The sequence below is a fragment of the Rhinoraja longicauda genome, chromosome 5 (genome assembly GCF_053455715.1).
Source record: "Rhinoraja longicauda isolate Sanriku21f chromosome 5, sRhiLon1.1, whole genome shotgun sequence".
Taxonomy (NCBI): Eukaryota; Metazoa; Chordata; class Chondrichthyes; order Rajiformes; family Arhynchobatidae; genus Rhinoraja; species Rhinoraja longicauda.
This window is the reverse complement of record NC_135957.1, coordinates 60272821-60299545: the sequence shown is the minus strand read 5'-3', so window position 1 is coordinate 60299545 and position 26725 is coordinate 60272821. Positions and strand designations below refer to the sequence as shown.

General features: G+C 40.6%; 1 protein-coding gene across 1 annotated transcript; it reads left to right on the top strand.

Annotated features, from left to right (window-relative positions):
• Positions 1 to 4360: 4360 nt before the first annotated feature.
• On the top strand, positions 4361 to 26124 carry LOC144593928 (protein FAM162B-like). The gene is made up of 4 exons (XM_078400062.1): positions 4361 to 4526; positions 8927 to 9038; positions 24680 to 24788; positions 25657 to 26124. The coding sequence occupies exons 1-4, from the start codon at positions 4361 to 4363 to the stop codon at positions 25774 to 25776; spliced, it is 507 nt and encodes a 168-aa protein (XP_078256188.1). The 3' UTR covers positions 25777 to 26124.
• The last annotated feature ends 601 nt before the right edge of the window (positions 26125 to 26725 follow it).

The window sequence follows — 26725 nt, the reverse complement described above, 5'->3', positions numbered from 1 at the left end:
AGCTAGATAGAGCTCTTAAGGATAGCGGAGTCAGGGGGTATGGGGAAAAGGCAGGAACGGGGTACTGATTGAGAATGATCAGCCATGAGCACATTGAATGGCGATGCTGGCTCGAAGGGCCGAATGGCCTCCTCCTGCACCTATTGTCTATTGTCTAACACCATTCAATGATTTTCTAACACGCAGTGGAGTAAATCTCCCAATTAGTTGTACTGGTATCACCAATGGGATTTCGAGCACAAGTAAAGTCATACAGCACAGAATCAGGCCTTTCTGCCCAACTCATCCATCGTCAATAAAATGCCCGTCTAAGCTAGACCCATACCCCTCTAAACCTTTATTGTACCTATGTGTCATGTACAAATTCATAGCCTTTCTATCCAAATCACTTGACATGGACTTTAGGGCCTGAGCTGTAGGGAGAGGTTGGACAGGTTCAGGAGTTATTCATTTGAGCATAGCGGGCTGAGGAGTGATATATAAAATCATGAAGGGAATAAAAAAGGTATATGGACATCTTTTTCTCAGGATAGGTGAATCAAGAATGAGAAGGCATAGTGAGAGGGAACAAATTTAATAGGAACCTATGGGCAAATCCTTTCACACAGGTGGTGGGTATATGGAACGAGCTGCCAGATGAAGTAGTTGAGGGAGATAAATATGAGGCATATTTAAAATACATTTGTTCGGGTACATATTTAGGAATGGTTGAGAGCAATATGAACCAGGTGCGGGCAAAAGGGAAAAATGGGAAAGTTGGATTGAAAGGCCTGTTTCTGTGCTGTGTAAAACCTTTCCCTGTACATTTCCTTTAAACTTTGCCCCTCTCGTCTTAAAGCTGTGCCCTTTAGTCTTTAACATTTTCATCCTGGGCAAAGAGTTCTGACTGTCTACCCCAACCATGCCTTTCATAATTTCATATACTTCCCCTCAACCTCCAGCATTCTAGAGAAACCAATCCAGGTTTGTCCAACTTCACCTTGTAGCTAATACTACCTAATCAAGGCAGCATGTTAGCAACTTTGTCACCCAAGGTATTTATTCACAAAATGCTGGAGTAACTCAGCAGGTCAGGCAGCATCTCGGGAGAGAAGGAATGGGTGACGTTTCGGGTCGAGACCCTTCTTCAGACTGAAGAAGAGGAATCAGAGCTGCCAAGGAAAGGTACTCTGAGAAGTTGAGGAGCAAGCTCTCAGCTAATGACTCTTCTTCTGTTTGGAAGGGCTTGCAAGAAATCATAAGCTTCAAGAGGAAAACCTCAGCTTCTCAGAGTACCTTTCCTTGGCAGCTCTGATTCCACTTCTTCAGTCTGAAGAAGGGTCTCGACCCGAAACGTCACCCATTCCTTTTCTCCCGAGATACTGCCTGACCTGCTGAGTTACTCCAGCATTTTGTGAATAAATACCTTCGATTTGTACCAGCATCTGCAGTTATTTTCCTATACAACTTTGTCACCCAAATCATTGTTATAGATGACAAACAATGGAGAACCCAGCATCGATCCCAATGGCACACCACTGGACACTGGCCTCCAATCTGAATAATAACCCTTCACTTTCACTCTCTGACTCTTTCTGCCAGAGAATGTTGTATCTAGCAAGCTCACCCTGGATCCCATGCAATCTAATCTTCCAGACTAACCTGCCATACAGGACTTAATCAAAGGTCTTGCTAAAGTCCTCTGTGAACAACATCAACTGCTCTGCCCTCATCCATAATGAAGATTGTAATGATTAGAGCCAGGATTTTGCCATGTGCCATAAGTGGCTTTTCATGCCTTTTTTGATGATTTCAGCAAGATAATGCCTTTTTCACGATCAAGTGCCAAAATCAGCCTTTTTTTGCCGTGTTAACGTAATTACTAAGAACATTTCACAACCGGGGCGAAACTGGGGGCGCCACCGTCGGTCGGTCATTCGTGGGAAGTGGACAAGGCCCCAGTCTTTTGCACTCAAGATGCAAGTGGATGTTAAGTGGTGATTGGGGAGGGGTGGGTGGGGAAGGGTCCAGTCTTTTCAAACTGGAGTCAGGCTGTGAGAAGTTGTGAAGTGTTGGTTGGGGAGGGGAGGAGGGGGTACCAGGGTTAAGTTTCTGTTTATCGAACCTGCAGCAGAACTCATTCAGGTCGTTGGTCAGCTGACGATTGTCCAAGGTTTTCCTCTTGAAGCTTATGATTTCTTGCAAGCCCTTCCAAACTGAAGAAGAGTCATTAGCTGAGAGCTTGCTCCTCAACCTCTCAGAGTACCTTTTCTTGGCAGCTCTGATTCCTCTTCTCAGCTTGTACTTGGCCTGCCTGTAGAGGTCTGCATCCCCGCTCCTGTAGGATCTGCAATCGTCAAAATGCCTAAAGTCAAGTCAACGCCTTGTAAAAAAACTGAACGATTTGGTGAGAATGTACGGGAGTGATATATTTTTCTACAGACAACTGTATGCTGTTTTGCAAAGCATGTGAGAAGCAGTGAATCATGAGAAGAAATATTTCGTCTCCCAGCATGTACAGACAGCTAAACACAAATCGGCGGCAGAGAAACTGAAGGCGGGAAATATGCAAGCTTGTCTCCTCATTACATTTACTGCTGGCTCCAGTCGCAAATCTGAGTTTTCGAGCGATCTATGCAAGGCATTCATTGATGCTGGAATTCCACTGTGGAAATTGGAAAACAAATCTCTCAGAGGTTTTTTAGAGAAATACACAGAGGAACACATACCGAGCGAGTCATCATTACGGAAAAATTATGTTGACAGCAACTTCAACAATGTTGTGCTGAAAATTAGAGATGAAATTGCATGCAACAAACTATGGATCTCAATAGAAGAGTTCACCGATGCTGTGGGGAGATGTGTTGCCAATGTGGTCATCGGTACACTGGAGGCAGGTCAACCATCAAAGGAGTATTTGCTGACATCGGAAGTTGGAGAAGTCAAACAGCTCAACTATTGCTCAGTTGTTTAAATCTTCACTTGCTGCACTTTGGCCAGAAGATATAAAACACGAGAATGTTCTTCTGTTTGTGACTGATGCAGCTCCGTACATGAAAAAAGCTGCTCATGCTCTTAAAGTTTTATTCCCCAAAATGTTGCATTTGACATGCTTTTCTAACTCTGCCGATGCATCCTTCCAAGCTTTTGTATCCTATGCCTCACAGGAAAGGGGAGAAGGGGGAATGGACGTGGTGTATGTGATCTTTGATTATGTTGGCTGCTTTCCCGAGGCAGCGTGAAGCATAGATGGAGTTGGTGGTGGGGTGGCTGGTTTGTGTGATGGACCCATAACTTTTTGCAATTTCTTGTGATCTTGGCCACACCTTTTACCAAACCGAGTTGTGATGTATTCTGAAGTATACTTTCTACAGTGCATACATGGAAACTGGTAAGTGTCATTGGAGTCATGCCAAATGTCCTTAATAATCTGAGGAAGTAGAGGCATTGGTGTGCTTTCTTAGCTATAGTGGCAATATGATCAACAGGACAAATTACACTCAGGAACTTGAAGATCTCAACCCTCTCCACTTCAGCACCATTGATGCTGGGGCATGTACACCACCTTGTTTTCTTAAGTCAACGACTCACTCCTTTGCCTTGCTGACATTGATGGAGGGATCTTGGTCTGGGTTAAGATGAGAGGATGTATGTTTAAAGGACAAGTGCAAGACATTTTGTTTTACACAAAGATTCACAAGCTGCATTGTCATAGCAGACTTGCATGGAACTTGGCTGCAGTTGAAATGTTTGCACTGTCTGTGCCTGCGTTGCAGTGCCTGTCATTCAAGACTAAAGTTTTTTATTCTGCTCAAATGAAAGCCTCCTCAAAAATGCAACTTTTCGTACAGAAGAAGCCATTTTTTTATCAATTTGATGCCCCTAAGACTATCCTTGATCAGACTTTCCTGGCTTTATCTTGCACTAAACGTTATTCCCTTATGTATCTATACACAATAAATGGCTTGATTGTAATCAGGTATTGTCTTTCTGTTGACTGGTTAGCACACAACAAAAGCTTTTCACTGTACCTCGGTACACGTGACAATAAACTAAACTGACCTGTACTGTTCAGTACATCTACCGCTTCATAACATTACTGATTGAGTGTCATTCTGCATACTGTACTAGGAAACGATCTTAGGAAAAAATATTTATCATTGCACTGGTTCTAAATTAGATTTGCACTGATGAAGAACAGTGATTGATTACTCACTATCACTGCACGTTTTCCAATCAGCAGCGGGGACATCTTGCAGATCTATTCTGGAGAGTGATAGCTTGAGAGCGGGCTGCGTGATTGGCAGTTTAAGATCTGTTTACATAAATGGGTCCAATTGATCGGCGCAGGGAACATTGTCCGAGCTGAGGAACAGTGAGGATGATTCGCGCCGTGTTAGGTCAGATGAAAACAAGTTGTGCACCGCGCAGGCTGTACGGGACTAAACCGAGAGATAGGCGGTCTCCCATCGCCAAAACGGCAGGCGGTCCACTCAAGGCTTTCGCATTTGATTTTCGGATCATGACCGAGAGAGGAGTTCGCACAGGTAAATATAGTTTAATTTCTACCCTGCTGAGGGTCTGCACATGATCCAATCTGCTTCACTCACTTGAACCATTTCTTAAGGTTCATTTGATTTGTTGCATAAATTCCCACTTCGTTTCAAATGGTGCAACACTCCCACCCCCCACCACCCCCCCCCCCCCCCCCCCCCCCACACCCCACCACCACCACCACCAAATTTCAAACGTTTCAGGATATTTCACTTGATATCTCCGAAGTTCTCTTGTTTGTCAACTAATACAATCTGTTTTTATATACATTCATTCCTCCAGTTTTACCCCGATTTGAAATTGGGTAAAACTTCAATTTCTGCAGAGCTTTTATGCAGAGCAGTGGAGTTGGGAGTATCTGAGATATAGCTTGAATAAAGTACCCAGAGAGTCATTTATACTCACCCGACACTTTTATAGACCGATCTGCGGTTAATTCAAAGATGTGGTTTACTTGGACGGTCCTATTTGAGGGTTTTTTATAAACATTAAATATTCACTGACATATGAGATTTTTTTCGTCCACCAACCACAAATAAACACAGTACAATACTTTTTTTAGATTTTCTAATCTTGCTTCGCTTCGTAGTCACACAGTATGAAATAACTAACTAATTTAAGGCATTTTATAACATAAATTGGAGCTTTAACTTTAAAATAGATAACAATAGACAATGCTGCATTTGGCAAATTACAACATCTGCTCCCGAGATGATGCTTTCCACTCTCGGACATCCAATATATCCTCTTTCTTCAGTGAACGTGGTCCTCCTCCTCCCCTCCTCCTCTCCTGCAGTTGTGGTGGAGCCCTCATCAGTGTCTCTGTGTCCCGCAGTTCTGTACTTGCTCACCCCTCCCCCTCCACCCCACCTCCCCCTCCACTTCCCCCACCTCCCCCCTCCCCCCCCCCCCCCCCACAAACAGAACAAAGATGGTTTCCCTGGCCCTCCCCTGTCACCCCACCAGCCTCCATATCCAACACCTCATTCTCCACCATTTCCTCCACCTTCAACGTGATTCCACCACCAGTCACATCTTCCTGTTCCCACCACTTTCTGGAGAGACCGCTCCCTCCGCAGCAAAACTAAAGCAATTGGTACAAACATATGAACGTTTCAACTGCAAGTAATAACCCCACCAACCTCTTTTTTTTTTCTGGGCCCTCCGCCCTGGTGCGTTACCATTTCTCCCACCATCTCCCAAACTCCCCATCCACCCACGGTCGTACTGCTCCTTTTCTCTCCTTCATATAGCCATCTCCCATCCCCATTTCAATTTTATTCCCCTCTTTCTCCTCTCTGTCCCCTTCCACCCACATCCTCCTTTCATTCCTTCTCCAATACCCTGTTGTCTCCTTTTCACTTCACATCTTTATTGCTTATTCCACTCATTTGTCAATCAAATACCCCTTCCTCTCTATCCACCTCTATCCTTGCCTGGCTTTGTCCTGCACCCATCTCTTTGCCAACATCTCCCCTTACTCCAATCAGTCTGAAGAACGGACCCAACCTGAAACGTTGTTTGTCCATTCCCTCTCCAGATGCTGGCTGACCCCTGAAGCTCCTCCAGCACTTTGATCTGCTCAAGATTCCAGCCATTTGACAATAGACAATAGGTGCAGGAGGAGGCCATTCGGCCCTTTGAGCCAGCACCGCCATTCAATGTGATCATGGCTGATCATTCTCAATCAGTACCCCGTTCCTGCCTTCTCCCCATACCCCCTGCAGTTTCTTATGTCACCAAAATTATTACGTTCTCTTAGAGAGTGCTGTCAACACAGTGAAATATCCCAAAGTGCATCACATGACTTTATCAGAGTTTCTGGTGCTGGGTCTAACAAGAATACATTAGCACAGTGAGTAAAACCATGGACAAAAGATGGGCATAAGAAATGGCAAATGGTAGAAAAGATGGAGAGATGGGGAAGCTCAAGGAGAGAATTCCAGAGCTTCATTCCAGAGCTTTTGTGGGTGGCACAGTGGCGCAGCAGTAGAGTTGCTGCCTTATAACGACAGAGACCTGGGTTCGATCCTGACTACGGGCGCTGTCTGTATGGAGCTTGTATGTGCTCCCTGTGACCACATGTGTTTTCTCCGGGTGCTCTGGTTTCCTCCCACACTCCAAAGATGTACAGGTTTATAGGTTAATTGACTTTGGTAAACATTGTAAATTGTCCCAAGTGTAAAGGGTAGTGCAAGTGTATGGGTGATCGCTGGGCAGTGCAGATTCGGTGGGCCGAAGGGCCTGTTTCTGGCACTGTATCTCTAAAGTCTAAAGCTTAAGGAATAAAAACTATTAAGAATGATTTGCAATGCTTAGAAAACAAACAAAGAATTAAAAAAAAATTTAAATACAAAGAACGGGACAGTGCAGAAACAGGTCCTTCAGCCCACCATGTCAGAGTCGACCATGATGCCAATTTAAACTACTCCCATCTGCCTGCATGCCTCTATTCCCTTTCAGTTCAACTGCCTGTTTAAATGCCTTCTAAACATTGCTGTCACATCTGCTTCTACCATGTTCCCTGCGCGCTCCGTACCTAACACTCGCATATCTTTGTTTAACCTTTTCCCTCTGACTTCACACCTACATCACCCAGCATTTGACATTACCACCTTTGAAAAAAGATTCTGAGCATCAACCCTACCTATAATTTTATAAACTTCTATCAGGTCTTTGCCTTGAAGTGGGGGGCATTGGCAGACTCGGGCTTATCCTGACGGCTCAGTCTTTACCATGAAGAAAGGGCACTGGCTGTCACAGCCTTGTCCTGGCAGCTCAGCCTTGACTTTGAAGAGGAGCCACAGGTGATCTTGGGTTTGTCCCGAAGGCTCAGTCTTTGCCTCTGTGTGTGGGCACAGTCCCTTGTTGTCTGTGGGCAGGTTAGGAGGCCTCGGGCATGCCCTGGCCTTGGCCTCGAGGGAGGAGCTGGCTGATTAGGTCTTGTCCCAGCAGCTTAGTCTTCCTCCAAGACTGCTAGGGGGGGACACAGCTAGTAGGTAGGCATCCCAATCTCTTGCCTGCCCTTCTTTTTATTTTTTCTTCCTTTCTTCCCTTCTTTCTCTCCTGCTTTCTTGCCCCTTTGTTTTTTCCCTTCTCCTCTGGCTGGAATTGCCTTGGTTTTAAGCAGGGGACTGTTGAGGTGCTGCTGGGCCAATCTAATGACAGCTAATTGGAGGCAGCTGTGCCTCCTTTCCCTGTGGCCTCTGCTCACTTCAGGACGCAGGGTGCCGATGCTTTCCGCCAGACAAAGTCCTACAAAGTGGCTTCCTGACCCTTGTATTCAATGCCCCGACCAATGAAGGCAAGTATACCATATGCCTTCTTTATCACTCAATCTACTTGTATTGTCACTTTCAGGGAAGTCACATCGACTGCATGGCTTCAAATCCTTCCATTGCATGTTAGAATTTTACATTTACCATTTTAAAAAACTCAGATGCTTGGGTGGTGCCCAGAAGCTTACATTTCACGGCATTAAATAGATGGTTCCATATTTTTCCTTTAAGTTAGATCTTGCCTCAGATTATGAGTCTGCTGCCACAGATATGACTGTTGATGTTGTGGCCTGTAAATACTGTGACCATAAACATGCTGCGAGAACTCCAGACCAGAGGGTCAATAACTTTTCCAGTCGAGTCAAGTTGAGTTTATTTTTATGTGCACAAGTATAGTGAGGTACAGATACAATGAAAACGTGCAACAGCAACACAGGAATGTTGACTCAGCTAATTCACAGAACATAAAATATACAACAGTGAATATAAAAACTATGCAAAGCAAGACATACTTGTAACAATTGCATTCGAAACAAGCCCAAGCAGTGCAAGAGTGATCCTTTGCTGAGGCAGGATTAGGATTTTCAAGTATCTGATGGCTGTAGGAAAGTATCTTTTCCTGAACTTGGCAGTGTGGCAGGTTTCTATACCTGCTGCCCGGCAATAGCAGCAATAAGAGGGCATCGGTGGGATGGTGAGGATCCTTGATGAAAAATGTCACCTCCTTGAAGTAGTGTCTCGTGTAGATACCTTCGATGGTGGGGAGTACTGTCTCAATGATGGGCTGGGTCCACCAAACTCTGCAGTCTTTAGCATTCTTGTGCGTTGGAATTGCCACGCGAGCCCATGATGCAACTAATCAGGATGCTTTCTACAGTGCATTGTGAAAAGGCAGGAAGAAAAGACACTGCTGTCCACAATGGAGGAGTAGTAAGGACCACAAGCCTACTCTAACAAACTTTTACAGATGCATTGTAGTGACATAACTCTATACAATACATTTTGATTATACCACGCAGAGGAGATATAATGCAATTGTATTTATTACTTGAGTCATTTTATTTTCACAATGCAAAATATCACATTTATCTTTTTTTGTTGTTGTTCTAATCCAGAAGTTCGTGGAACCCAGAAAGTTCCAGGATACAAACCCACAAAATTTGACAGAACGATTCTTCTGTGGTCTGGGCGTTTCAAGAATGAGAAAGACATTCCTGCAATAGTTTCGTATGTTCTATTTCAATGGTTATAGTTTTGAATGTTGAAACTGAATTTCTACCAATATTTTTTTCACAATTAACAATGCCACGAAAGAAACAAAACTGAAATATGATAGACACAAAATGCTGGAGTAACTCAGCAGGACAGGCAGCATCTCTGGAGAGAAGGAATGGGTGCTGTTTCGGGTCGAGACCCTTCTTCAGACTAGTCAGGGGAAAGGGAAACTAGATATATAGACAGTGATGGAGAGATATAGAACAAATGAATGAAAGATGTGCAAAAAATTAATGATGATAAAGGAAACAGGACATTGTTAGCTATGGGGTAGGTCACAGGGGGTGCAGCAAGAGGATGTTGCATAACTCTCATCGGAGAGAGAACTTCTTCAAAGTAAGCATACCTTGAGGAGATTTCACAGTGGAACAGGCAAAATGTGTAGGAAGGAACTTCAGATGCCTACTTTGAAGAAGTTCTCCTCTCCCTCCGATGAGAGTCTGGAAAACCTCATGGTATGCCTAATTTGAAGAAGTTCTCCTCTCGCCGACGAGAAAGCAGCACAGTGGCGTAGTGATAGAACTACTGCTTTACAACATCAGAGCCCCAGGTTCGATCTTGACTATGGGTGCTTGTCGGTACAGAGTTTGTACGTTCTCCTTGTGACCTGCATGTGTTTTCTGAGTTCTTCAGGTTCCTCCCGCACTTCAAAGACGTACAGGTTTGTAGATTAAATGGCTTGGTATAAATGTAAATTGCCCGCAGTGTGTAATATAGTGTAAGTGTGCGCAGATTGCTGGTTGGTATGGTCTCTGTAGGCCGAAGGGCCTGTTTCCACACTGTATAAACTAAACTTTATCTGGTAACATAAGTGACCATTTAAGGTTCATGGGTTGTTGGGGGATGGAGAGGGCAGTAATTGGCTCTCAGTACATCCATCTTCTCTTTATATAAAATGTTCTTAATTAATTTATTGTTAAAATGTGCATGCAACTGACCAATGTAATAGCAATCTTCTGGGCTGACTGAGCAGGAACGATATGTTACCAATTACAGTCCAAAGTGTGACACTTCTGCCATTTGGTGAAGTGTTGCAGCAAAATCATTTTTCCCCCATCTATTAGAGTTCTACTTGGTTATTAAGTCGCACACCTCTGTACCCAAGGAGCCACAACCAGTCTAAACCCAGCCTGAGCCTGGGGCTTATTATTTTTTTTAATCCTTTGAGACCCAACCGATTTGGTATCTGAAGCCCATCCCAGTTTGGGTAACCAAGGCATAGTGCACACCCACTTAGTGTTGTATGGGAGGCCCTGACAGATAAATTCAACTATAATATAGTAGTGCATTTACTTTTTAAGTGGTGCATTTAAAAAAATGTTTAGAGCGTCAGCACATTTATTTATAAAGACCCTGAACAAAACACAAAGTGCTGGAGGAAGTCGGTGGGAAAGTCTGAATGGGCAGTCTGATGCTGCCTGACCCACTGACCCTCCAGCACTTTGTGTTTTGCTCAAGATCCCAGCATCTTAAATTTTATGTGTATGCTCTTTATAAAGACTGTCTGGCTTGATCTGACCCAATGATAAGCTAATTTTTTTCAAAGATCATCTGTCCTGAACCCATTTGACTCCAGTCAGGCACTCAGCTCCTCACTGCATCCACCTGAGGTCAATAGTCTATAAATAAGAAGGATTCTCCTCTGGAGTATGGTGATACTACTGATCTAAGAATACACAAATTATGAAGGTGTATCTGTCAGGAAGGCAGAAGTGGTACTCGAACCTGGTACGTTCCATCCAAATTCTGAGCCAATAACATTTTGAATTGTGAGATCACTATTCAAATAGACCAGACAACTTTATTATTTCACATCTTGCAACAAAATCAATTTTTATTTATGTCTTTAGTAAATAAGTAAAATGAATGGAACATTGAACTTTGTGGCTGGCAAGTAAACTAAATGTATTAGTTGGAAGGTATCACAAAATGGTGGAGTAACTCAGCAGGTCAGGCAGCATCTTGGAGAGAAGGAATGGGTGATGTTTCGGGTTGAGACCCTTCAGACTGAAGGAGTCTGAAGAAAGGTCTCGACCCGAAACGTCACCCATTCCTTCTCTCCAAGATGCTGCCTGACCTGCTGAGTTACTCCACCATTTTGTGATGCCTTCGATTTGTACCAGCATCTGCAGTTATTTTCCTATACAGATTAGAATGGAAGTAGATATATTAGTTACACTGGGTTAAAAGTTTACTCGAATCACAGTAGTGCATAGTTGTGGTCTTGATTTGTTGGCTGCATGACCCTGTACAGAAATGTTATTTATGTGACAGATGTTGCAATGGAATCGTGCTGTACTTTCTATCAGTGTACTACTGTTGATATTTTCCACTGGACATGAGCAGTTACTGCCAAAACTAAGAACTTTTAATTGTATAATGCATGTTTCCATTTCCCAGGGCAATGATGAGAGTGAGCAGATCAGTGGGATTAGTTTTGGGTTGCTTTATCGAAGATCCGGCAGAGACACAAGGAATCCCATGTCCTCTTTCTGCGGTGTAGAAGTCCATGACTCTAGATTTCAAACCATTAGCTTGGGTATTACCAATGTCTTTTAAAAATACTTCAAAGCTTTTCTCACCCTTTAGTTTGGCTACCACAACGAGCATGGATGTCATTAACTAGCCTCTCGTTTCTTTCAGTGGTATTTGTTGAGAAAAAAATGAGTCGGAATAGATTTTCTTCAATCCATATATTCAGGAAGAATTGGAAATAAGTTTTAATGTTAATATTTATGTTTACTTCACAAGTCCTTCAGTCTGAAGAAGGGTCGCAACCCGAAACATGATAAACCTACTCTAACATTTAAAAATTGTAATGTGAAATCCAATGCAACACAAAATGCTCTAAAAAGGCAATTTTATTTTTATGTACTGCACCTCCCATGATAAAATCTTTTATTTTAAGAAATTTTAGTGTGGATATTCAAAACTTGTTATTTAGATGTGGATTTGATTCATATTTGTAAAGATTTATGAGTGGATTCAGATGAACTGTCTAACCTGTAAATTAGTAATGGCATTCAATTCTAAATATCTAAAGTCTAAAGTTTAAAGTAAAGTCTAAAGTAAAATTGAAGTTTCACAGGTAGACACAAAATGCTGGAGTAACTCAGCGGGTTAGACAGCATCTCAGGAGAGAAGGAATGGGTGACGTTTTGGGTCGAGACCCTTCTTCAGACTGAAGTTTCACACATTGAGATGGGTTGATTTCAGTACAAAGTGAGGATAGATTCCTGAAATTTTCAGAGATTTAAAACTTGGAATCAGAATTAACAAATGGAGAAAATACATTTAAAATTCTGTAGTGCCCAACAAAGATAATGGGAAGATAGACACAAAATGCTGGGGTACAGTGCCCTCCATAATGTTTAGGACAAAGATCCATCATTTATTTATTTGTCTCTGTACTCCACAATTTGAGATTTATAATAGAAAAAAAATCACATGTGGTTAAAGTGCACATTGTCAGTTTTTTATAAAGGCCATTTTTATACATTTTGGTTTCACCACGTAGAAATTACAGCAGTGTTTATACATAGTCCCCCAATTTCAGGGCACCATAATGTTTGGGACACAGCAATGTCATGTAAATGAAAATAGTCATGTTTAGTATTTTGTTGCATATCCTTTGCAGGCAATGACTGCTTGAAGTCTGCGATTCATGGACATCAGTTGCTGGGTGTCTTCTCTGGTGATGCTCTGCCAGGCTTGTATTGTGGCGATCTTTAGCTTATACTTGTTTTGGGGGTTAGTCCCCTTCAGTTTTCTCTTCAGCATATAAAAGGCATGCTCAATTGGGTTCAGACTGGGTGATTGACTTGACCGCTCAAGAATTCACCATTTTTTAGCTTTGAAAACTCCTTTAGCAGTATGTTTGGGATCATTGTCTTGTTGTAGAATGAACCGACAGCCAATGAGTTTTGAGGCATTTGTTTGAACTGGAGCAGATGGGATGTGTCTATACACTTCAGAATTACCTATGCTACTACCATCAGCAGTTGTCTCATCAATGAAGATAAGTGAGCCAGTCCTTCAGCAGCCATACATGCCCAGGCCATAACACCCCCACCACTGTGTTTCACAGATGAGGTGGTATGCTTTGGATCTTGAGCAGTTCCTTCTCTCCCCAATATTTTGCTCTTGCCATCACTCTGATATAATTTAATCTTCGTCTCATCTGTCCACAAGACCTTTATCCAGAACTGTGGGTGCTCTTTTAAGTATTTCTTGGCAAACTGTAACCTGGCCATCCTATTTTTGCGGCTACACTGCATCTTGCAGTGTAGCCTCTGTATTTCTGTTCATTAAGTCTTCTGTGGGCAGTGGTCATTGACAAATCAACATCTGACTCCTGAAGAGTGTCTCTGATCTGTCGGACAGGTGTTTGGGGATTTTTCTATTATAGAGAGAATTCTTCTGTCATCAGCTGTAGAGGTCTTCCTTGGCCTGCCAGTCCCTTTGTGAGTAGTAAGCTCACCAGTGCTCTTTCTTCTTAATGATGTTCCAAACAGTTGATTTTGGTAAGCCCGTTTGGCTAATGTCTCTAGAAGTTTTATTCTTGTTTCACAGTCTGATAATGGCTTCTTTGATTTTCATTGGCACAACTTTGGTCCTCATGTTGATAAACAGCACTAAAAGTTTCCAAAGGTGATGGAAAGACTAGGTGCTGAGAGCTCTCTTGTACCTGCATTAAGAAGGCAATTAAACACACCTGAGCAATTACAAAGACCTGTGAAGCCATGTCTCCCAAACATTATGGTGCCCTGAAATGGAGGGACCATGTATAAACACAGCTGTAATTTCTACATCGTGAAACCAAAATGTATAAAAATGGCCTTTCATAAAATCTATTAATGTGCACTTTAACCACATGTGATTTTTTTTCTATTACAAATCTCAAATTGTGGAGCACAGAGGTAAATAAATAAATGATGGGTCTTTGTCCCAAACATTATGGAGGGCACTGTAACTCAGCGGGACAGGCAGCATCTCTGGAGAGAAGGAATGGGTGACGTTTCAGACTCCACTTCAGACTCTGAAGAAAGATCTTGATCCGAAACATCACCCAGAAGCTGGCTTCTCCTGACCTGTCTGCCAATGATGGGTATCAGTGCAGCACATGACGGATGGAGAGTTGTCACAAGGGATACACCTTGAATATTTGGCCAGGTGGGTCAAGGGATCAAGAGAGAGCAATATAGGTTGTTAGTAGAATGGTGCCTTGGTGATCAGTACATTCGCAGAAGAGCAATGGCTGTTGATGCACTGGGGGGGGAGGGGGGGGGGGTTGGAGAAGAAATGGTGAGCTGAACAAACAGAATGGAAAACAGCTTGGAGACCCTATTCCCAAGTGATCGGCTGGGTGGGAGGATGGAAAGCTGTCTTGATGGCTCCTCTGGAGCCTACTGGAGATGGGCAGTTCATTGCGAGATACGCTAAAAGGATTGATTTAGTACCCTCATAGATGTATTGTTCTTGTCCAGGTGTATTGTGGAGTCTCTCTTTAGGATCTTCATGAATCTTGTGCCTACTCTCCTCTGGACGCAAAATAAGAAGAGCTTTTAGAGTAACTTGGGTGATTTCTAAGTCTTATTTCCAAGACATAGGAGAGGAATGTGTCTCTTCTGGTTCATCGGAAAATGTGGAACAAATGGCATAGGATCCTGACAGGCCTAGGTCTTCCTATTTTCTACTTTCCGTACCACAAATCTTCTGGTTTCCCATGTTGCTTTCAATTGATATTTCAGTTTTCCTGTGTATTTTGGTAGCTGATATGGTTGTTGGAATAAAAAGGAAGATAAACCAGCATCTTTCAAGATAGGAAGCCTGGCATCATTTATGATCCCCACCCCCTAGTGTTGTTGTATTCAATACAATGGGAGCACTTCTGTAATAACGGCATTATGGCATGAGTGGGGTATATTTAAGGCGCAGATTGACAGATTCTTGATTAGTAAGGGTGTCTGGGGTTATGGGAAGAAGGCAGGAGAATGGGTTGAAAGGGAAAGATAAACGAGCTATGATTGAATGGTGGAGTAGACTTGATGGTCCAAATTGCCCAATTCTGCTCCTACAACATAAAAATTGGACTCCCTATAATCAGGACAGAGAGAAGAGGAAAATGTGTGTCCCCCTTCTACAGCTCCTCCCCTTCTGTAGCTCTACTGGAAAGAACTTGTAAGTATATGCTGTGAGGTCTGAGAACAACACAGCAAATACCTATTGGTGCTTTGTACAATTGTACACTAGCATCAAGATACTTGCAGTGATAATTCTCCTTCCTTGCTTTCACCTCTTTAATATATTGATTCTAAAACAAATCATATGGAAAGTATATTTTAAAGATGGATATATAACTTTTTTGTTAAAAATCTCGGCTAAACCTCTTCAAACTCTTCTTGGAACAATCTATTATTGATTATCCTGGCTTATCCTTTCATACTTATAAATATATTGAACAAATCTATCTGTATTCTTGTCAGTTTAAGAAAAGCTGACACAAATGTCACGGCTCTGCAGGAATTATCTGAAGAGGATAAATTGTCCAAAATTAGAATGACTCCATAGTTTACTAATGTCAAATATTTCTTTCCCACACAGTCTCTGTGATCAGAGATATCAAGGGGCCAATGACAAAAACTGCTGACTACCAATTATTTGAGTCATGGAAATATTTTCTTGGTGCTGTCTTTTGTGCCCATGGGAAACTAAGTTCTTACTTCCCTTGTTCTCTTCAGACAAACAAACACTGGGAAATAAGTAAAAGCAGAAAATGCTGGAAATACTTAGAGAATACTGGAGAGAGAAACAGAGTTAAACATTTCAAGTTTAAGGATTTCTCATTAGAAACTGATACTGATCCAATACTGAGTGGTTCTATTTTGGATTTTTGTACTTCCAGTGTTTTAATTAGCCAAATATTGGGAATAATTCGGTTTTTCCATTAAAGATTAATCCAGATCTCGTGTAGCAAAATCCAGACTATTGGGAATGCTGGGATACAGCTTCCGTGCTGCAGGTGCGAGCCTGAACAATTGGGAAGTTTGGGTTTCATTTACATTTTTATTAGCAAGTTGCCAGTGTAGTTGGAGTACTAAATGGCAGTTCAATATTGGGATTCAGAATACCTCAATGCTCACACTCTGTGCAATTGCTGTTGAAATGATCCTACCATTTTCAGTTCTTCATATTTTTCAAGAGTGGGTACTAAAGGGACAACATTTTTTTGCTGTAATGTCCAGGAGACTCGGCTGCAACAGTGCTTGCTTTCCTTCCAATTGATTAAGAGCTGAACCTGTTGCAAGGATGCAATCAATGCAGCACCTTATCCAAAGGTATTTTCCTCCTGACAATGGATGCTTCATGAAGAAAGTGCATTCTTGTTTCTGCCAGGTGTTTCCAGCCAGAAACTTTATTAAAGTAATATAACTGTAAACCTGGTTAAAAATAATTCACAACGACTGAAATATAATGATTAAGGCTGAAATAGCTCTATTTACAAATAGAATGATTGGACATTCAAAGCACAGAAAAAAGAAACTCGTAATACAATTTACTTTTTGAACCAGTCCACAAAGTAGGGGGAGTTCAAAATTAATTTCTCTCTTTAATAACCTGAAATAATTTTGAACAATTATTTACAGACTTTCCTACAAGCTATGTTAAAGTCAAATTGATATTCATGTGAAGAAACATAGAAAATAGGTGCAGGAGGCGGCCATTCAGCCCGTCGAGCCAGCACCGCCATTCATTGTGATCATGGTTCATCGTCTCCAATCAATAACCCGTGCCTGTCTTCTCCCCATATCCCTCGATTCCACTAGCCCCTAGAGCTCTATCTAACTCTCCCTTAAATCCATCCAGTGACTTGGCTTCCACTGCCCTCTGTGGCAGAGAATTCCACAAATTCACAGCTCTCTGGGTGAAAAAGTTTTTTCTCACCTTAGTTTTAAATGGCCTCCCCTTTATTCTAAGACTGTCTCCTGGTTCTGGACTCGCCCAACATTGGGAACCTTTTTCCTGCATCTAGCTTGTCCAGTCCTTTTATAATTTTATATGTTTCTATAAGATCCCCTCTCATCCTTCTAAACTCCAGTGAATACAAGCCTAGTCTTTTCAATCTTTCCTCGTATGACAGTCCCGCCATCCCAGGGATCAATCTCGTGAACCCACGCTGCACTACCTCAATTACAAGGATGTCCTTCCTCAAATTAGGAGACCAAAACTGTACACAATACTCCAGATGTAGTCTTACCAGGGCCCTATACAACTACAGAAGAACCTCTTTACTCCTGTAGTGAAATCCTCTTGTTATGAAGGCCAACATTCCATTCGCTTTCTTCACTGCCTGCTGTATCTGCACGCCAACTTTCAGTGACTGGTGTACAAGGACACCCAGGTCTCACTGTACCTCCTCCTTACCTAACCTAACTCCATTGAGAAAATAATCTGCCTCCTTGTTTTTGCCGCCAAAGTGGATAACCTCACATTTATGCGAGGTTATGAGAACTGTAATGTTTATGAGAAATTTTCAGTTTTAAAGGGGGACTTTATTTTTTTACTGCTGTTGTTTGTTTGAAGTGCTTAGAAAATTATCATTGGCAATATTAATGAAAAAATGTTCAATGCATATACTTGACATTTCTTTATAATATAGTTTAGGTACTAAAATTAACCGATTAGAGTTAAATGGGTGAGTCCCATTAAATGGCGATGAAGAATATAATGTGTTAGTATGTTGTTTCGTCACTAATCATGTACAGTAATTTCCCAGCACAAAGTATATAGGAAGAAGTAACATGTATAGAAAAGAAAAAAAAAAATCCAATAATCTTGTCGTTTCTGTCCATAGTTATGAAATAGATTCTATCAGATTAAGTAGTCTTTACATTACAAAATACGTAGTGAAAAACTTATTTCTTAATGGTGATGATACTTTAGTGGGAGTGATGGTTCAGACCCACCAATAAAATCACAGATAAACCAAATTCTAGAATTGCTATTATGCCTCCCAAATCCTTGACCTGTACCACATGAAGGACAAGGACAGAAGGTGCATAGGAACACCACTACTTGTGGATTCCCCTCAAAGTCATGTACCATGCTGATTTGAAATTGGGTCACTTGTCCTTCATTGTCAATGGGTCTACATCTTGAAACCCCCTCTCCAACAGAATTGTCGGAACATATTTTCTGCAAGAATTGAAGTTTCGTTCAAAAAGATTCTCAATGGCAATTATGTATGGGTGATAGATGCAGGCTTTGCCAGTGATATCCAGATTTAGGAGAAATTGTCACATTGGTACTGAATAAGAACAAAAACTAACTTGGCCTTCCTGTTGATGGCTTATGCGTCAGCTGGTTCTCAGAAAACAAGCGTTGCTGTTATGGCCTCAAGACATGAATGATCAAATTGCAAGGAAGACTGCTGGATGCCTGGAATCACTTATGGAACTTTATGAACAAACATTTGGTGTCGAACAGCTTAAAAAAAAAACCGTAAAAGCATAAACAAACAGAAAAGGTCCTGGGAAAGCTAAAATAAACTGAAGGGGGTGGGTGAACACTACTTAAATGTTATATAGCTGGACTGTTCTTAAAATGTGAATGACATTTTAAACTCAATTGTTAAGGTTACTTCTGTATATCAGGTCAGTTAAAGATCAGTATGTTCAAAGCATATTGTCTACAATGTTCCTCACAATATAAATTAATAATATTGGCTCCAGCTCATTGAAATGATTGATATGAGGAAGTTTCTAAGCCCATGATCTATGTGACATGTAATCCCTGCCATAGGCAAGCAGTTGTCTTCTGGACTCTGTTCTACAGTTACCATGCATTATAACTACAATTTTTTTTTCAACTAATGAGAGCCTGTGAATTGACAGAATTACCTTTATTAAACAAAGCCTACCCTCTTTAAAAAGCACTAATATCCCTTCAGTAAATCAACTTTTCTAAAATAAATCCTTCCTGCCAAAGCTATCTACTACAAAATGCAATTTCAAAGGTTTATCGCTTTGATGTAATTTTTCTTAAAAGCATTTTGAGGTGATAATTGGTGGATCCTGCATTACGCCAGAATTGCTGGCTGGTTAATAGAAATTTTTTATTCATTTAAATTGAATTGAAAAGAGAAAAATTGAATTAGTTATACAAAAAGATAGAAATTGCTGTCTGGTACTTTCCTCGCAATAAGTAACACAAAGCCACCTGTCAAAACAAATTGTGTACAGATGAAACATATAAGGTATTCTCAATAGTGTAATGTTTATTCTCAAGTAGTTGACCACCATTTAATGTTCTGATCTGTATACATTGTTCTGTTTTGAATGCATTGCTCCAAAAATTAATTTGATCCAAGGGTAATTGCAAGTGTCCATTTGAAACCTTTGCCACTAACTGTGGGAGGTTCACTCTTTAGTAGTTTACTGCTGAGAGTAAGCACTATTCTGTCTACCAGAGATGTATGCAGACAAAAGAGACGTAGTGTGTAGGAAGGAACTGCAGATGCTGGTTTAAACTGAAGATAGATACAAAATGCCTGGAGTAAATCAACGGGACAGGCATCATCTCTGGAGAGAAGGAATGGGTGATGTTTCTGGTTGAGACCCTTCTTCAGATTTAAGTTTGTTTGGTAATTCTAATTAGATATGTTCCTGAAGGTTTGATTTTCTATTTATTAATATTTTTTTATTAACCTCTATTACTATCAAGGTTTGATATTAATCATACAAGATTAGATCAGGAGGTATTACATCATGTGCCACATGTCCATATGTGAGTGTAATTTCCTTATAAAGATTAGCTCCTTAATCCATTTGGGGTTAGGTTTGCATGGAGGCAAAGGAAATATGCAGCACAAAATCCTCACGAGCAAGTTAGGAGCTCTGCTATAGAGATTTATCTTCCATGTTGGAAGACGAGCTATGCCAGGAATATAAAGGGTACGAGAGATGTTGTACAAGGCCAACTATTCAAATTGACTAAGGCATTGTATGAATAGGCTGGATAGTTGGGAAAGTACTTTTGGTGCCCAGGTCTTAGTCACAAACTCTTACATTCTGCCACAATCCCTGTTTATAAATGGCATTTGTGTGCTATGATACCTACCCATGGTTGCTGAGGTGGCTGCTGTGATAAGTGAAATGACTCTCTTTGAATAGGATTTGGGCCATATGTAAACCAATCTGATGTCTTTGCTTAGATTTGCTGAAAGATTACAAGGGAACCAGGTCTTCACATGTGGAGAGATTGGGAAAGTTGGGATTGTTCTTGCAGCAAAATTGATATTTTAATTCGGCCTTTAATTGAAGTGTTTAAAATCATGATTGCCTTTGATAGTGTAATTAAACAGAAACTTTCCGGTAGGGAGTAGGGCAATGTACTCGGAGAAGAAGGAATTACAGAATCTGGTCAAAGAATCAGAAACAAGATGAGGAGATATATTTTGCCTGGTAAGTTGTGTGCATTGCCAGAAATCAAAGTGGAAATAGGTGGTTTGATGCAGCTGGGGGTTTTCCAGGAATACCTCCTGATTATCAGGAAATTGTTGATATTTCAATGCATTAGGACAACAAATCTGGTATTTCCATGCGAGCCATTGAGTTATAGTCATACAGCATGGAAACAAGCCCTTGGCCCAACTTGCCTCCACCGACTAACATATAAACCTGCTTGCGTTTGGCCCATGTCCCTCCAACTGAGTGATTTAGACTTGCAGTTTTTCTCCATTAAAATAAATGGCTGCAAGAAACTGAACAAGTGTTATACTTTTTTGCAAATGATCCGGTTAATCGTACCCTGCTTTTAACCTTTTTAATATTCTTTATTTTTAATAGTTCACTAATATTAATAGCCCATGAATATTTATCATAAATATTCAAACCTTTCAACCAGTGGCCAGGCTAGGAAGCCCATCAGGTTTTATGCTACTTGTCTCAGAAGGTGCTGTGTTCTACCCAATTCCCCTTTTCCTTGCCATCACTTCCCACATAATAAAGTTTATATTGCACAAGACTTTACTGTCACGCAAGGTCTTCCTATCAGCATGTTCCATGTTCATTTATTTCAATGGAGGAAAAACTCTGCAAGTCTAAATCACTTGCATGGAAATCCCAGACGTTGACCTAATATATTGAAATATCAACAATTTCATTATGTGCCTTTGATTATACATTTTGGTACAGGGAACCAGTGAGTACAGAAGGTACAACAGATTGCAAATTTATTTCAAAAACAAATTAGATAAAAGCTTGCAATACTATTGGGAAAAGAACAAATTAGATATATCTTTCAAACAGCCAGATTAAACTAAACTGTTTCCTTCAGTGCTGCATTTTATGATTCCAAAAATATGAATATGTTCTGAAGAACATTTTAAAATAAGATTTCATATTTTTCCATCACTGTAAAACTCGAGTTCAGAGATTTCTATAAACTAAATAGAACCTCATGTAGCCTTATCACTGTCATTTTTCTGTGTCATAACATTCTGTACTTTATTCAAACCAGTCAAGATCATCCCATTTCAACTTGGGTCCATGCTCTGTGTTTTTGTTTCCATTAGATCACTATATCTGTTGAACTAAGATCGAAGTAAGGGAATTGGAAGCTCTGGGTCAAGACTTTGGGTTCACATCTGTGTTTATAATTAAAATTTCCTTTGAGAGCTTTTGCAAGATTCACATGTTGTTTATTAAAACTTTACATGTGCAGTAACTGTTGGAGGCCACTACGGTTATTAGAATTGATGTCAATTTCCAAACTGCCCTATGATTTTCAAATAGGCTCCCTTGTTCATTCAGACTTATTTCAGATACACCAGGTCTTAATGGAACCATTGAGCAATAGAGATTAACAAGACTGGCAGTGATGATGGTACAGAGAATCTGAATTCATGCACCAATGACATGCATATATTTCAACTCAGCAAGTCTCGTCGTACAACACTTTGGAGAATCTTAACTGAGAGGTGCAGAAATCAAAGAAGGCACTAATAATAACAAAGTATATAAACTGGAACAGTTTCTTCCCAGCTGTTATCAGGCAATTGAATCATCCAACCAAAACTAGAGAGCAGTCCTGAACTACTATCTACCTCATTGGTGACCCTCCATTCTATCTTTGATCAGACTTTACTGGCTTTACCTTGCACTAAATATTATTCACTTATGTACCTATACAATGTAAATGGCTCGATTGCAATCATGTATTGCTTTTCACTGTACCTCAGCACACATGACAATAAACTAACCTGAACTGAATTGCATTTAAATGAAGTATAGAAAGCAAAATTAAGATTGCAAAACATGGAATTAAGGGAGAACATTTAAAAAATCAGGGAGTTATTTTTAAAACAGAAAAATAGATGCAGGAGTAGACCATTTGGCCCTTTGAGCCATCTGATCATGGCTGACCATCTAAAATCAAACATTACAAACTTTTTTTGGACAGCAATTTGGTTTGTGGGAATTATGACATTGTACATTTAAATGTATAAATCCCAATTTCTTCAGCCATTCTAAGTTAGAACTAATGGGCATGCAGCAAATTTATTCACTGAAATAACAAAACCATTATTCTCAGCAAAAAGTGCGATATCATGCCCTGTTTAGGAATGCATCTCTAAAAGCAAGTTGATTTCATTCAAACAGTCCAGGAACTCAGTGGGCAGACAGCTTCTCTAGAGAACATGGATAGGTGATGTTTCGAGTCGGGACATGTCTTCAGTGATCAGAGATAGAAACATAGAAAATAGGTGTAGGAGTAGGCCATTCGGCCCTTCGAGCCTGCACGCCATTCAATATGATCATGGCTGATCATCCAACTCAGTATCCCGTACCTGCCTTCTCTCCATACCCCCTGATCCCTTTAGCCACAAGGGCCACATCTAACTCCCTCTTAAATATAGCCAATGAACTGGCCTCAACTACCTTCTGTGGCAGAGAATTCCACAGATTCACCACTCTGTGTGAAAAAAAACTTTCTCATCTCGGTCCTAAAAGACTTCCCCCTTATCCTTAAACTCTGACCCCTTGTTATGGACTTCCCAAACATCGGGAACAATCTTCCTGCATCTAGCCTGTCCAACCCCTTAAGAATTTTGTAAGTTTCTATAAGATCCCCCCTCAATCTTCTAAATTCCAGCGAGTACAAACCGAGTCTATCCAGTCTTTCTTCATATGAAAGTCCTGCCATCCCAGGAATCAATCTGGTGAACCTTCTCTGTACTCCCTCTATGGCAAGAATGTCTTTCCTCAGATTAGGAGACCAAAACTGTACGCAATACTCCAGGTGTGGTCTCACCAATGCCCTGTACAACTGCAGCAGAACCTCCCTGCTCCTATACTCAAATCCCCTCGCTATGAATGCCAACATACCATTCGCTTTCTGACCCATTGAGCGACGCCAGCACTTTGTGTCCTATTTTTGTAAGCCACTTCGTTTCTTTAAAAACACTGCTGTCAGGTTTTTTATTGCAGACACGATGCTAATGACTCAGTGCTATAACCTTCATTGCCTTTTCACAGATTGCCAAATTGCTTAGAGCATGGAAGGAGACCGTTCAGTCCATCAAGTTTATACTGGTTTCATGCAAGGACACTTCTACTAGACCAACTCCCTATGCTCTCCTCCCCACTGTTCTGAAAATATATTTCCTTTTAGATGGTTTAAGCTCTTTTGTTAACACTAAACTGACCCTATCTGCACTATTACCAAGAAGTTAATTACCATTTAACATGCCAAATTATAACTGCTCATTGTGTAAACAGTATTCCTCCTCGCACTTTTGTTTCTTCATCTTAATTACTTTCTTATTCAGATGCAAAAAGCCATCTTCATTCTGTCGCCTGGCTCTTATTCTACAAGGGTTATATTTAAATTCCTGTCATTTTCCCCATACATTTATGTCAGTTCCACCAAGACAAGCCCAGCTTCCTCAATCTAACTGCAAGTATGATTTCCCATTTCTACAATTATTTTAAAGAATATCTTCCGTGCCATCTCAAGCTTCCTCAAGTGTGGTGCTCAGGGGTGGATGCATTCCTCGAGTTGTGAATGCACCGATATTTTACAAAGGTAGTGCAAATAGCCACTCAAACAACCTGGAATAAGAAGAGGTTAACTTAGGACTTTTTAATAAATTAAAGCATATACACTGCTCCATTATCAACTCTGGGCAGACTTTGAATCATGTTTTGAATCCATTTGGGCTTAATAGCTCAGCTGTATGGTATACTGTATGCTATCTGTTGTCCCCACAGGAAACTACATATGCCACCCTTGCATGACAATGGGTGACAGATCCCTCGTTTCGCAATTGCAACACGAGCAAGTTTACATGTTGTCACACTTTGACAGGACCTGCAGTTTCTCATTGAATTATTGAGCGTTTGTGACTATTATGCTTCCGGTTTAATTGAGGAGGGGTTCAGGCTTCTGGTCTAACAGTGAAGGAAGGATAATGCAGATGATCCTCAGGAAGGTATTGCCAAAGGAAGGAAAGCCATTAAAATAATTGCAAGTTGATGCAGTGTGATTCAATTGAGTGTACTGTAACATTCACATTTATGGTTTCTTTAAAGATTTGAAATGCTGAATGCATCAAGAAATAGGGCTCGAGTAAAGACTTGCTACATCATGATTGGTTTGACCATTTTGGCCTCTTTTGCTATGATTGCATCTGGAAAACAGGTATGAGAATCTTTGCACACAAAATTATGCATGATATTGTTGAAAACTTTGCCATGAAAATGTAGTGCTATGCCAAATTTCCCCATATTATCCTCCCACCATTTGAACTAACTTTTGCTTTTACTTTTTTTTTTTTTAAATTCACTATGCATCCTTCAACTAAGTTGGGTCACATTCCTGGATTTTAATAGTATATTAGGCACATCCTTAATCAGAATCATCCTTGGATCTACTCTCTCCTGTTCATTGAATATTATTTTTAGTTCTTGTTCAAGGTGCAAAATGCTTTCATTTTTCACATACGCTAAACACCTACAGAAGTTCCTTCCTCCGCACTACTTCATGTAAGGAAGCTTTTAATCTCCATTGCATTCATTCTGGCATTGGCAGCTCTTTAACAGTGATAACGCAATATCCTGTGAGGGGAAATTGCACTGTAACTCCCAACATTCTTCCAATTCCTCCTGCTCTATTTGAGGAACTGCCTCCCCTCAGAAAGAATTCCCCACTAACCTCTTGAGCTTCTAGAGCATTTCAACTATAAGTGTCAAAACTATAAGATGATAGAAGGTAGCAGCCCCCAATAAGGATGTCATCAGGTGGTGGCCAAGACAGGGTAGTTTCAATTTACATATACACTATATTATGCAAAGATGAAAAGGACACAAAGTTATGGAATAATTCAGCAGGTCAGGCAGCATCTCAGGCAAACGTGGCTAGGTGACATTTCTGCTCGAGACCCTTCTTCTGACTCTCCTGCTGTGTTACTCTAGCAGTGTCTTTTTGGGTATTAACCAGCATCTGTAATTTTTTGCTCCTATGAACAAAATTGTTGGTTTGCTCATCTGATATTCTTTGCACCTCTCAGGCTGCTGAACAGCATGAATCACTGGCCAGCTGGAATAGAGCCAAAAAGGCAAGATGGAAAGAAGAGGCTATGCGTGAGGAGGAAGCTGCAGTGGCCATCTCTGCTGTTAAATCCCGATAACCTTGTCAAAAGAAACTACAACCAAATACAGGTTGAAGTTCTCTCTCAATTGCACATAAGGTAGCAAAAATGATTAACATGTCTTTTAACTTTATAACCCAGATCTACATCTCCACTCAAATTACATGTTCCTCATGCACAATTCCTAATCCACAGGGGCCCATTATTTTTAATTTGGTATTTTGTCATTTTTTCCTTCCACACATGGCATTAAATGTTTTCATTATCTACACTCAACATTTGTAAAGCTTTAAGAACTCCATAAATGTAACTGTTTGTAAACACGGCAATAGAACAGCAATTTCTACTAGTTGAAATTACATTAATCATGTTTTACTTTAGAATTAAAATGCCTTATAATAGTAATATCAAATGCAAAAAAAGTTTTCATTGTATGAGAATGAATTGATTCAAACTTTATTTTACAACTAGAGCACAACCAATGATGAAAACAAATCGCCATTTGTATTAATGAGCCATCAGCTCATCAGTAGGAGACTGCTATACAATGAGTCTTTGAGATGTTACATTTGATGCTTCATCTGATGGAATAAAAGATCCCCTGGTTCCACTTAGAGCAAGGATTTCCCAGTGTTCTAATTAACATTCCTTCCCAAACCATCTAAACAGATTAGTCATTTTTTTGTTCGGGAGACAAGGAAAAAATAATTTAATATTATATCTATTGAGACACTATAGGCATACTGCACAAATGCAAATTCTTATAGAATCAGAACCAATTTAATTTTGTCTATAAAAAAAAATGGAATAGGAGAATTATTGCTTCCATTACAAGTCAGAAAATAAGTAACCTTTCTTGTGCAAGAAAGCTTTAGGTTTTTCCGAGCCAAAAAAAAAAAAAAGACTTCAGTTCCTTCTTTTGGTGCTTTGGTCACAAATTGTTTAAAAGCAGACCGCCCAACATTTGATTTTACCAATTCATAATTTA

What these genes read in the sequence shown, in the direction of transcription:
- LOC144593928 (XM_078400062.1), top strand. Translation starts at nt 4,361, where the DNA reads ATGATTCGCGCCGTGTTAGGTCAGATGAAAACAAGTTGTGCACCGCGC. An exon ending in CGAGAGAGGAGTTCGCACAG is followed by an intron (nt 4,527 to 8,926) that starts GTAAATATAGTT and finishes GTTCTAATCCAG; the next exon opens with AAGTTCGTGGAACCCAGAAA. An exon ending in TGATTGCATCTGGAAAACAG is followed by an intron (nt 24,789 to 25,656) that starts GTATGAGAATCT and finishes TGCACCTCTCAG; the next exon opens with GCTGCTGAACAGCATGAATC.